The sequence below is a fragment of the Mus musculus genome, chromosome 6 (assembly GCF_000001635.26).
Source record: "Mus musculus strain C57BL/6J chromosome 6, GRCm38.p6 C57BL/6J".
NCBI classification, from domain to species: Eukaryota; Metazoa; Chordata; class Mammalia; order Rodentia; family Muridae; genus Mus; species Mus musculus.
The window spans coordinates 119,941,124-119,954,424 of record NC_000072.6 but is presented as its reverse complement, the minus strand read 5'-3'; the positions used below and the strand labels follow the sequence as shown (position 1 = coordinate 119,954,424).

Here is a 13,301-nt window from a genome sequence, read left to right as displayed (position 1 = left end):
AATAAAAGGTTTGGAGATGTTAGACACTTTTTTTATTAGCATATTTCCTATTCTTTCATAATTATGTGGCATATTAATTTATACTAATGTATTCAGGGTTTTGGTTTTCTTCTTCTTGCCTAATATGTAAATCTTGCTTTTGGCAGCTTTGCTTTTAAAAAAGTCTTGTTTTGTTTTTCTTTACCTTCTCAGCTTCCAGTTTCCCAGACAGTAGCAACTGTCCAAGGTGAACCTCACATCCCAGTTTCAACACAACCCTCAGTTGTTCCAGTCCACTCTGGTGCTCATTTCCTTCCTATGGGACAGCCAATCCCTACTTCTTTACTCCCACAGTATCCTGTCTCTCAAATTCCCATATCGACTCCTCATGTGTCCACGGCGCAGACAGGTTTCTCATCCGTTCCTATAACAATGGCTGCTGGCATTAACCAGCCTCTGCTCACCTTGGCTTCATCTGCTACAGCATCTTCAATCCCAGGGGGATCACCTGTAGTTCCTAATCAGCTTCCAACTCTTCTGCAGCCTGTGAATCAGCTGCAGAGTCAGGTTCACCCACAGCTTCTACAGCCAACAACAGTTCAGTCCATAGGAATACCAGCTAACCTTGGACAAGCTGCTGAGGGTCCACTTCCCTCTGGAGATGTTTTGTACCAGGTATCGTGTTAGCCAGAAAAATCAGAGGGTATTAGAATGTTTAATTTTAATGGAAGATCATTAAGAACTTGAGAATTGTACTAGTTGAGTGTCAGTAACAATAACAAAAGTTGAAAGTCTTAAAAAAAAAAAAAGAATGGAAGACTGGGCATAGTACTGTGTGCTTTGATCCCAATGCTTATTGTAGAGTAGAGGCAGGTAGCAGATCTCTGTAGTTCAAGGCTGCATAGTCTATATAGCGTGTTCTAGGCCAGCCAGGGCTATATAGTAAGTCCCGGTTTCAAAAAAACCTAATGGGATAATATTATCAAATGATTCCTTATACATTTTTTAAAGACACAAATTAGAAGAAAAGTTCACTCAGTAGTCATGGTAAGCTAGATAACCCTGGATACATGGTTAGTTAAATCTACTAGGCTGTTCCTTTATATGGAGATAAGTAAAGAAAGCAGGCAGCCTGGTACTAACAGAAACTTCAGGGTTTAGATTAAGAGGGTTTACATTTGATGATATGACTGATACCTGAAACATATTTTTCCATTCTTCCATGTAAGATTGCTGTAGATTTAAGTTCTACTTCAATTGTCTCTAGAAGGAGAAACCAAGCAGTTTAAAGCATCATTGAAAGAGTGCCACTTTCTAAGTTATTTAACCAGTTCATTTTGAAAATAATCTTTAAACTATTAGAAAGTGGGACACTGTCCTTTGCTTTGTGCTTCCCCCCCTCCACCTCCTTGTCTACTGATTTGCTAATTTGATGTCTCAACCTGCACTAACTCACCTTCCTCATTTCTGTCACAGGGCTTCCCATCTCGACTGCCACCACAATACCCAGGAGATTCAAATATTGCTCCCTCTTCCAACGTGGCTTCTGTTTGCATCCATTCTACAGTCCTAGCCCCTCCTTCTATGCCGACAGAAGCATTGGCCACCCAAGGTTACTTTCCTACAGTAGTGCAGCCTTATGTGGAATCAACTCCTTTGGTTCCTATGGGCAGTGTAGGAGGCCAGGTTCAAGTGTCCCAACCAGCAGTGAGTTTAACGCAACAACCCCCAACTACATCCTCCCAGCAAGCAGTTCTGGAGGTAAATGGAATTACTGCATGTTTATATAGGAAACATCTATGAACATGGGGTTAAAATAGCAAAGAAAAACAGGCTCCCCTTATTTAAAACACATTTGGAGACTGTTAAACTAACTTCTAAATGACTTTGTCTTACAGCAGAATGAAATGCCAATGTGGGGGCCTTGTTGCCACTGGCTGTTCTGTTGGGAAGTGAGTTTGCCTTAGAGAAGATTAACACTATTAGCACTTCACTTCTCTAGCTAGTGCATTAGCCATTGTTCTTCCACAAACTTGTGCCATTAGCAGTTCATAAGAGTATCTTATCTTGCTGTGCTCCCAGCAGTCATTTTTGTCCTAGTAGGATACAGTTCTGAATTCATCTCTGCACTTTGCTCTACCTGTCCTATTGCACACTCTGGTAAGATGCTGGCTGCATGGCAAATTGTAGTTTCACAGTGCCTAGCAAATAGGTTGGCTGAGTTCACACCAACAGTCTGTACTAGCAACTAGCTTTGGAAACTCTCAAAATGTAAGCACACTGTTTTTAGATGTTGAATATTAAGAATTACTAGTAGCTTCATTGCTTCTAGGAATTATAGCGGGGTAACAAAAAAGAAAGGGAACATAAGCAATTGGTGGATGGTTATTTCATATTTAAATATATATATGTATAAATGCCAAAATTTGAATTACCCTTTCAATCTACAGAGTACTCAGGGAGTCTCTCAGGCTGCTCCTCCAGAACAAACTCCAATAACACAGTCACAACCTACTCAGCCTGTTCCATTGGTTACCTCTGCAGACAGGTAAGTAAACTAAAACACTCTTTTGAGTAGTAGGCAGGAATATGAAACTTCAGAATAATATGCCTTTGAATCTTATTATACACGATTTTCCCCCTCAAAGTGCACATTCAGACGTTGCTTCTGGTATGAGTGATGGCAATGAGAATGCTCCATCATCCAGCGGGAGGCATGAAGGGAGGACAACAAAACGGCATTATAGAAAATCCGTAAGAAGTCGCTCTCGGCATGAAAAGACTTCTCGCCCAAAACTGAGGATTTTAAATGTAAATATTGATTTGTGACCATTGTATTGCTTAAAGAATTTAGCACTTTTAATTTTAGAAATCATGAAATCTAAACCACTCACTTTGTTAAAATAAAGATAACTCATCTTTATATATAATTTCATAGCAACTTTTTATTTAATTACACAATTTCTTCTATTGAGTATCACATTTCATTTTGTTGTTGCACCTAGCTCTAGAGTTTTAACTAGTAGAAAAACAGACTAGATGCTTTTGCTAATGGAAGTTGAAAAGAGCTCAAGATCTTCTCACATATTTCTTTAGCCAATTTAAAATTTAAGGGATGGTCAAGGGTGGTGGCACACACCTTTAATCCTAGCACTTGACAGGCAGAGGTAGGCAGATATCTGAGTTCAAGACAACTACACAGAGAAACCCTGTCTCAAACACACACATACACACACACACACACTCAAGGAATTTCAAGATGACTTCCCGAAGTCTGTAATAAGTCAGAATATGAATTACTTTTTTCTTTTTAGGTTTCAAATAAAGGAGACCGAGTAGTAGAATGTCAATTAGAGACTCATAATCGGAAGATGGTTACATTTAAATTTGACCTAGATGGTGACAACCCTGAAGAGATAGCAACAATTATGGTATGCCTCCATTTGGAATTCCACATTTTCCCATAGTATTTGGTCTTAAATACATGTTCTAGGCAACCATGCATTATTTTGTCATCCACTTTCATTCTGACAATAAATTTTAATTCATGTTCTAAAACTAGCATACCCAACCATGATTCTATGATTTAGAGATGGCTTTTGTCTAAGATGTAGCTGTGTATATGTTCAGGGTCTTATAAAGGAAAGTAGTATTTTAAATACCAAGTACATAGTACAGCTGATGTACAGACTAAAGTCATAAAAATAAAATGGTAATTGAATGACTTAAAGCTTAAAAAAGTACTAATAAGATTGATATCACGTTTCTTATAGGTGAACAATGACTTTATTCTAGCAATAGAGAGAGAGTCTTTTGTGGCTCAAGTGCGGGAAATTATTGAAAAGGCTGATGAAATGTTAAGTGAGGATGTCAGTGTGGAGCCTGAGGGTGACCAGGGATTGGAGAGTCTGCAAGGAAAGGATGACTATGGCTTCCCAGGTTCTCAGGTAGGTTCACCATACTTTTAGTTAGTTCTGTTTATTTAAAATAGTTCTGTACTGCTTAATCTGCCAAACAGAATATCCACTGATAAAATAATGCCCTTGTGTCTGAGAATGAACATTTATGTTCTCATCAAATGACAATATGCTTTGCATAATCATGGAGGTTGCATTTGAGAAGAGTTTTACTTTTGCTTATTGTAGAAATTAGAAGGAGAGTTCAAGCAACCAATTGCTGTATCTTCCATGCCACAACAAATAGGTAAGCTTTTCTTTTTTTATTTGACAAGGAGTTGTATGTGCTAATAACGAACTCTCAAGGGTTTATTCATATATAACAATATATATGAATTTCAATGATTTGTTTTGTTCAGGTGTTCCTACCAGTTCTTTAACGCAAGTTGTTCATTCTGCTGGAAGACGGTTTATAGTGAGTCCTGTACCTGAAAGTAGGTTACGAGAATCAAAAGTTTTCACCAGTGACATATCAGATCCAGGTAAGAATGATTCAGCCATGCTTTAGTAAATCTTACAGCATCTCTGATATGGTGGAAGCTTGATCAAGCAATAATTAATGATCAAATCAAAAGTAGAAAATTAAAAGTAATAAAGTCACACAGAAGAAGGAAATGAATTATAATAGAGAATGTAGTTGGACATGACACATGCACGTGATTTCATTGCTCAGGAGACAGAGAGAAGGGGGATGATCAGGAGGTCAGCCTGGGTGGCTGAGTGACACTTTGTCTCCAAAAAAGAAAAAATAGAAAAGAGAAATAAGAGAAAGACTGCAGACCATGAAGGACCAGGTGTGCTAAACAACCTATACAGTAGTGTGTTTCTGTATTTAGAGGTAAATTTTTTTTTCAGGTTAGTCTTATGTTTGATGGTTTTCAAGATTATGTACTCATAAGCTGCCTTACTAGGGTAAACTGCTCCTTTACTGTTTTACTGCATGCTGTTTCCTTGGGAGTCTTACTGATGTGTAGCATTGTTGATAATCCAATAATGGTTCTTCAAAAACTCTCTTTTTTAATCCATGTGTATATATAGGCTAATTTCTTTATTTTTGTTTTCCTTTCTAGTTGTGGCCTCTACATCTCAGGCCCCTGGAATGAACTTATCTCACTCTGCTTCATCCCTCAGTCTCCAGCAGGCTTTTTCTGAACTGAAACATGGTCAGATGACTGAAGGACCCAATACAGCACCTCCAAATTTTAATCACATGGCGGGACCAACATTTTCTCCCTTTTTGGCTAGCATTGCTGGTGTCCAAACTGTAGCAGCATCCACACCGTCAGTATCAGTCCCTATAACAAGCAGTCCTCTTAATGACATTTCCACATCAGTGATGCAGTCTGAGACTGCACTGCCCACTGAAAAAGGCATCGTGGGAGTTACCACTACCAGCACAGGTGTGGTAGCTTCAGGTGGTCTCACCACAATGTCTGTGTCTGAGTCACCAACATCTTCCAGTGCGGTTTCAAGTTCTACAGTACCTGCAGTTGTCACTGTGTCCACACCATCCCAGCCAGTTCAGGCTTCCACATCTGGGAGCATTGCTTCAAGTACAGGCAGTTTTCCTCCTGGAACATTTTCTACAACTACAGCTACTACAATGGGTAGTGTGGTGGCCCCAGATGCTAAGCCTCCAACTGTATTATTGCAACAGGTAGCAAGCAATACTGCTGGGGTTGCCATAGTGACATCAGTCTCTACCACCACTCCATTCCCAGGCATGGCTTCACAGCCATCCCTTCCACTTAGTAGCAGCACCTCTGCTCCTACTCTAGCTGAAACAATGGTGGTTAGTGCACACTCACTAGACAAGGCATCTCACAGTAGTACAGCAGGATTGGGTTTGTCCTTTTGTGCGCCATCCTCTTCCTCCTCCTCTGGAACAGCTGTGTCTACTTCTGTTTCTCAGCCTGGTATGGTTCATCCTTTGGTCATCTCATCAGCTGTAGTTTCTACACCTGGCCTCCCCCAACCAGTAGTACCTACTTCTACACCTTTATTACCCCAAGTACCTAATATCCCACCCTTGGTACAACCTGTTGTTAATGTGCCTGCTGTACAGCAAACACTCATTCACAGTCAGCCTCAACCAGCTCTGCTTCCCAACCAGCCTCACACACACTGTCCTGAAATGGATGCTGATACCCAATCCAAAGCTCCTGGGATTGATGATATAAAGACTCTGGAGGAAAAGCTGAGATCTCTCTTTAGTGAACACAGCTCATCTGGAACTCAGCATGCTTCTGTCTCCCTAGAGACACCTTTAGTAGTAGAGACGACTGTCACACCGGGCATCACTACCACTGCTGTAGCACCAAGTAAACTCATGACTTCCACTACAAGTACTTGCTTACCACCAACCAGTTTACCATTAGGAGCAGCTGGCATGCCAGTTATGCCAGTAGGCACACCTGGGCAGGTTTCTACCCCAGGCACACACGCTTCAGCCCCAGTCGGCACTGCAACAGGAGTAAAACCTGGAACAACTCCCCCAAAGCCAACTAAGACTGTGGTAAGAGTCATCATACAATGACTAAATAAATATGATTACTTTTCTTTCCTCTCAATAATTACATGTTTTCAGCTGAGTCTTGCAAGTTATGAAGGTGCCTGGCATATAAACTCGTCTCTCAGTCTTAAAGTGACAACAGTTTTAGGATCTAAGTATAGGTAACACAAGAATGTTCTCTTAGTTTGGAATGTGGCTAGATTTTTAGGTTATATTGAACAGTTTTCTTAGAATGTAGAATTATCAGGTAAAATAAATAATGGTCAAGTAAAATACAGGTTTTTCCCTGGGTCTTATGCCTCATGTCTATTACCCCAACACTTGAAGACAGAAGGTAGTTACAAGTTACAGGAAAGCCTGGGCACTACAATGAGTTACAGGCCAGTCTTGGCTATAGAATAGGGCTTTGTCTCTAAATAAAGAAATAGGAAAGAAAAGAAAAAAAACCAAGGGCTCAGCATTTAAGAACACTGCTCTTTCAAATAACCCAAATTTGGTTCCCAGAAGCCATGTGCAGAAGACTTAATAACAACCTCTGGATCTGACCTCTCCTGGCCTCTGCAGGCAACTGCATTCAGAATGCTCATACTCCCACAAAGACATGCATAGATATAAATAGTTTAACAATATAAGTCTGTTGAAAAGGACAGGTTATTTCTACGGGATTGGTAGATATTAAAGAATTCTACATCCCAAAAAGGAGCAAAATGTATTGACCAATAAAGGAATATTTTATCATCTTTTAGTTGAGAATGAATATTCCTTATTGTAGATTCCTTTGATAAAAATTGGGAGTTAATAAAAAGTTGAAGTTGGGCTGGAGAGATGGCTAAGCAGTTAACTTCTAGAGGTCCTGAGTTCGATTCCTAGAACCACGTGTTGGCTCATAGCCATCTGTAATGGGGTCTGATGCCCTCTTCTGGTGTGTCTGAAGAGAGTGACAGTGTACTCGTAAACAATAAATAAAGTTGGAAGTTGATAAAAGTGATTGAAAATGAAAGAGGAAATAATAGCATTCTAGAAATCCAATAAACAGAAACTATTTAATTGTGCTGTTGCAGATGTCCTCTCATTCTGATATCTTCATCCTCTTTCTGTGCCAATAGAATAATATAATTTTATGCCTTTGTTATCAGTCATGACCTTTGTTTATTTCTAAATCTGCTTGTTTTCTTTGAAATGTCTTATTTATCTCATATGAGCAACTTCAAAAATTTGTTGGTGGCTCTTTTTTTGGCACTTGATGCCTGGTGCCCAACAAAGTCAGAAAAGGGCATCAAATCCCCTAGAACTGGAGTTTTGAGCCACAATGTTGATTCTGGGAACAAAACTTGGGTTCTCTATAAGAGCAGCTAGTGCTCTTAACTGCTGAGCTGTCTCTTCAGCCCCTAACTGTACTCTTATCTGTCTACTTAAAAATTTTGTTCTTTTTGTTTCCCTTCTCATTGCATTTTATCATTTGTTTCATAGTTGTTTGATTGTAACTGTCATACTAGTGTCTTTGGTATGTTGTCCTTTAAAACAGACTGAAAAGTGTAATTTAAATGCTATAAGTAGACACATTTTAGTATCGTTCTGCTTTTAAATTAATTTTTTCTTAGTATATATTTTTTACCAATGGTAGCTCATAGACTTGAATTTTCCTTCATTATTATAGGTGCCACCAGTGGGTACTGAACTTTCAGCCGGTACTGTACCCTGTGAGCAGCTGCCACCTTTTCCTGGACCTTCTCTAATTCAGGTGCCAGTAACTTAATAAATTATTTTCTTCACCAGAAAAGCCCCTGCTTTTCTTCACCAAATTTGTGTAAATTCTCCATTGTGTTATTTATCTTGGCTTCTAGATCATTCTGGCTATGAATTAGTAATAACATTCTTGTAAACTTTTCTTGGCAGGCCTGGCATGGTGGCACTTGCCTTTAATCCCAACGTTTAAGGTGGTGTGTTAGTTTCAGGCCATCCAGGGCTACATAGTAAGACCCTGCCTCAAACAAAGAAGTTAATAATAAACTGTATCTGGCTATACTAGTCAGATGGTGAGCTCTGGATTAAAATGAGACACCCTGCCTCTATATAAGGTAGAAAGCAATCAAAGAAGACACTCAAGCTTCTACACACACAGTGTATATAAGTGTGGCCCACCACAGCACCACAGACACACAAATAAAATGAAACTTAAAAAGAGAAAAAAAAAAGTAAAGCTGAGCTTCTAAGCCATTGTAGAAATAAAAGTTGTACATATTTCACTCTTTGTTCCTGAATCAGAAAAAAAACGACCCATAAGTCTGCATTCTTGAAATCTTTAGAACCCCCTCCCCCGAGGAAGAAGAAGAACATCAAGAGTTCTTCCTCACTCTTCCTTAAAACTCTGTTCACTATGTTTTAAGAAAGAAAGGAACCCATGAACCAGGCCTTGTAGAAAAATAATTTTACCACTTGGGTAGGTCAAGAAAAAGAATGTAGGTATGAGAACAGCTGGCCATTCCCAGAGGGAGAAGAGAGGAAACCACATGGTAACTGGTACAGCTTTCCTCTGGTGTTTACCATTTTTTTTCACTAGTGAAATGGTTGAAGTACGGCATGGTCATACTTAACAATATTTAAGTTACTCTTTTTTCCTACTACCATTACCACTGCATTTAATTGCATTCTCATCAAGAAAGCAGTTCTGAGCCCATTGTAAACATGAAAAAAGTTCTGAAATGAAAACAACAAATAAATTTGAAATGATATTTGTAATTCTTTCTTAAATTATGTTTAAGAAAAGCATGACAGATTGCTTACATGAGAAGCCCGTTATGCATTTATCCCTACTTATTTGATCCTAATTTTCATTTGAACATGATAGGATAAGTAACATGCCACAAGTTAACATATGAATGTGGGTATATAATTTAACAATAGATTCTGATATACTTTCCAGAATGTATTTTCATAGAGAAACCAGTAAAGTCACTAACATTAAACATAGAAGATAGAATGATTCTGAAACTACAAAAGCATAAATGTACTTGGATTGTCCTAAGGATTGATAGACTGACAACTTGATAGATAATATTACTTCATTATACTGGTTTTATATTCAGTATTAGAACAAATGTGATTTAGAGCATAAAATGATGTAATCTGTATAATTAGCTATATATAGTGACACTGAAGGTGCTAAACAACTTACAGTACTGTTTTTGCTTAGTCCCAGCAACCACTAGAAGATCTTGATGCTCAGTTGAGAAGAACACTTAGTCCAGAGACTATTACAGTGGCACCTGCAGTTGGTGTAAGTTTTTAAATGGCGATCAAAAACAAACAAAAAGCCTCTTAAGATTGTCTTCTAGCATAAACTATCATCTAGGTGATTATTACCTTAATTCAGAGTCCTTGTCAGCAAAATGACACAGATTTAAAAGAGTAACTATGGAAAAAGATATCAGAGATGCTTGTTGTTTTATTTATTTTCCTCTCAGCAAATTATATTGTAGCTCAAGCTTACGATTTTGTGCTTTGGAAAAGGTTAATCCTCTATGACAATATTTTTATTAGAACTACGGTCCAGTCAGCTAGTGGACGCCTATCTCTGTGAGTTCAAGGTCAGCCTGGTCTACAGATAAAGTTTCAGGGCAGCCAAGGCTAAACAGAGAAACCTGCTTTAAAAAAAAAAAAATTCCCTAATAAGTATCTAAGCTAAACTATTTAAATATCTTGTGAGAGGCACTGAAAAGATGGCTTAACAAGTAAGTACATGTGCTGCTCTTGGAAAAGACCAGAGTTCAGTTCCTGGCACCCCAACTCTAGCAGCTCACAACTGCTTGTAATTCAACCTTCAGGGAATCAAATGCATTTTTCTAGCCTCTTCTGGCACCTGTATACATATACATGAATAAAAATAATTTTAAATTTTTTTGTGCTGAAAACTAACAGAATAGTAAAGAAGTTTTGTTTTGTTTTCCTAAAAGCTGCCTTTCTTTATCAAAACTTTAGGTTGTAAAAGAAAAAAGGAGAGGGAAAAAACCCCACTACATTTTTTGTCCATTTTACATAGATGAAAGGTAGCAAAAGTTGTCAGAATGATGAAAACTGAAGAGTCTGTGGTCTCTGTGTATGTGTTTTGCAGCCTTTGTCTACGATGTCTTCAACAACAGTTACAGAAGCAGGGACTCGGCTTCAAAAGGATGGTGAGATGCCTCCTTCTTCCTTTTGCTTTACTGAACCCAGATCTACCTGTAAATGATAATACAGTTTACTACTTAAAGGACACATTGTTGCACTTTTGACTTATATATAAGGATGTTTCATGACTGAAGAACATTGCTAAGTAATTTCTAAAGTAGGAAATATTAGTGGACTAATGAGTCTTGAATGATTATATTGGGGTGAAGAGTTACATGTAATAAGCATTGTGTTATTTTATAAAATTAGATCCATTGTTATTATTAAAAAACAATTTACAAGCCCAGGTGTGGTGGTGTGTCGCAGCAGAGGCAGGATAATTCTGAGTGGAAGACCAGACTGAGCAATATAACTAAAGCAAGCTTAGCTACATAGCTGTACACTGTCTCAAGCGGGGAAAAGGCTAGGAGTAGTCAGTTTACAGATAACTATTAATGATTTGTAGCACTGACTATATAGAAATATAGTTTATCTGGAAGAGCCTGTACATAACATTTGTTTATTGATAAAATTTAAGGTAAATTTATCAGTTTAGACATTATAATTTTTATTTTCAAAGCAATTACCTTCTGAATTGGCTCTCATTAAAAACAGTAGAAATGAGTACAACAGTACAGAAAGTCTAGAAATGAACAAAGTATAGATTTCCGATGTATTTTAGATGTATTGAATATATACAATAAAAGCTGATATTTATCTCAGGGCTGGGAATAAAATCTACAGGCACAAATCCTTGGGGTCAATCTACATCACTTAGGGTTTGGGGTGACAAGGCGTGCCAAATAAGAAAACACTAGGTCTAATCCCAGAACTCAGAAAGCTAAGGTAGGAGGATTGCCATGAGTTGCAAGCCAGTGTGGGATGCAGTGTCAGACCTTGTCTCAGAAACAAAACAGGGAAGAGAAGCATGTAAAGTCTGAGAAAGGTGGTTTTTTAAGCCAGTAAAGTTTGTTGGAGACAGGGTCTCTACATAGCCCTGACTTGCCTGGAACTCACTTTGTTAACAAGGCTGGCCTAAAAGCTCATAGAGATCCTCCTACCTCTGTCTCCACTGATTCGATCACAGGTGTCAAGATAGGAAATTTTGATAAATGGTTTGATCAACTATGTAGTCATCTGTATAATGCCAAGATGAACAGAGTTTAGACCAAGGTAAAATTACAAATAAACGTCATAAAATATCACTGATAAAAGTATATGTATGTCTGGCAGTGGTGGCACACACCTTTAATCCCAGCACTTGGGAGGGGAGAAGCAGGCAGATTTCTGAGTTCAAAGCCAGCCTGGTCTACAAAGTGAGTTCCAGGACAGCCAGGGCTACACAGAGAAACCCTGTCTTGAAAAACCAAAAAAAAAAAAAAAAAAGGTATGAAAATACCATAAGCCTATTCTATATATATTTTGTTGTTGTTGTTGTTTTTTTGAGACAGGGTTTCTCTGTGTAGCCCTGGCTGACCTAGCACTCACTTTGTAGACCAGGCTGGCCTCAAACTCAGAAATCTGCCTCTGCCTCCCAAGTGCTGGGATTAAAGGCGTGCACAACCACCGACTGGCACCTATTCTATATAATTAAGGCAAACTGAAAATAATGAAACCTCCTGAACTAATTAAGCATAATATTTAATCTTCTCCTCCCTCTCCACTCTCCTACCCCCAACTATCTAGAGCAGAGTCTAGGACCATTTGGGTATTTTTTGTTTGGTTTAGTTAGTTTGTTTATTTGTTTGTTTTTTATAAAGGGTCCCATATAGCCTAGGGTAGCCTGTAACTTACTATGTAGTTAAGGATTACCTTGAACTCCTGAATGTGCTTCCACATTCTGAGTGAGCATTAGTGATGTGTGCTATCATATCATTCCTGACTGAAACTTTTTTTGTAAAGGCCAGATACTAAGATTATTAAAAGGGCTTTTCAAGTCATACAGTCTCTATTCAGTCTTCTGTTATACTCAGACTTACAGCAAGTAAGTGAATGAGCATGGCTGTGTGCAAAATAAATGTATTTCTAAAAATGGTTAAAAGCAAAATTTGGGGGCTGGCGAGATGGCTCAGCAGTTAAGAGCACTGACTGCTCTTCCAAAGGTCCTGAGTTCATATCCCAGCAACCACATGGTGACTCACAACCACCCATAATGAGATCTGACACCCTCATCTGGTGCATCTGAAGACAGCTACAGTGTACTAATGAATAATAATAAATAAATCTTTTAAAAAATTATTAAAAAATAAAGCAATTACTAATCACAGTTTTTACTAATACAATGAAACGGGTTAGTAATAAGTTTGGTGCACAACCCAGAGGAGGCAATAGTAGTCTTTTAGACTAAGTTTTTTAAAAAAAAAAAAAAATCAGAAAATACTTTATTGTTTTTCTGGAGAGGGGTTATTGAGACAGGGTTTCTCTGTATATCCCTGCCTGTCTTATACTTGGTTTATAGACCAGGCTGACCTTGAACTCAAGTCTGCCTACTTCTTATAAGTGCTGGGATTAAAGGTATGCACTATGAAAATACATAATAACAAAAATATAAAACTTTATAAGCAGTTGGATTTTTCAGACTCAAGGAAAAAGTCTGTGGCAATTGGTTTAGTAACATCTATCAAAGTTGCAGTATGTAGACCTATAAAAGACTATTTCTCAGACAACTTTAAAAATATGAAGAAAGGTGATGGTTAGGCAGGCAGAAG

General features: G+C 38.2%; 1 protein-coding gene across 22 annotated transcripts in view; it reads left to right on the top strand.

Annotated features, from left to right (window-relative positions):
- The window catches only part of Wnk1 (WNK lysine deficient protein kinase 1), a 114,727-nt gene that overhangs the window by 84,271 nt on the left and 17,155 nt on the right, over window positions 1-13,301 (top strand). For 9 of the 22 annotated variants that reach the window (XM_017321542.2, NM_198703.3, XM_011241320.2 and 6 more), the window contains 12 exons: window positions 193-654; window positions 1,456-1,740; window positions 2,430-2,527; window positions 2,628-2,790; window positions 3,294-3,410; window positions 3,753-3,926; window positions 4,125-4,182; window positions 4,295-4,417; window positions 5,006-6,450; window positions 8,105-8,188; window positions 9,641-9,724; window positions 10,559-10,619. In XM_017321542.2, coding sequence (XP_017177031.1) covers window positions 193-654; window positions 1,456-1,740; window positions 2,430-2,527; window positions 2,628-2,790; window positions 3,294-3,410; window positions 3,753-3,926; window positions 4,125-4,182; window positions 4,295-4,417; window positions 5,006-6,450; window positions 8,105-8,188; window positions 9,641-9,724; window positions 10,559-10,619 — 3,154 coding nt within the window. The remainder of the gene's footprint in view (window positions 1-192; window positions 655-1,455; window positions 1,741-2,429; window positions 2,528-2,627; window positions 2,791-3,293; window positions 3,411-3,752; window positions 3,927-4,124; window positions 4,183-4,294; window positions 4,418-5,005; window positions 6,451-8,104; window positions 8,189-9,640; window positions 9,725-10,558; window positions 10,620-13,301) is intronic. The other 13 variants (NM_001185020.1, NM_001199083.1, XM_017321556.1 and 10 more) reach the window with 5 other exon arrangements.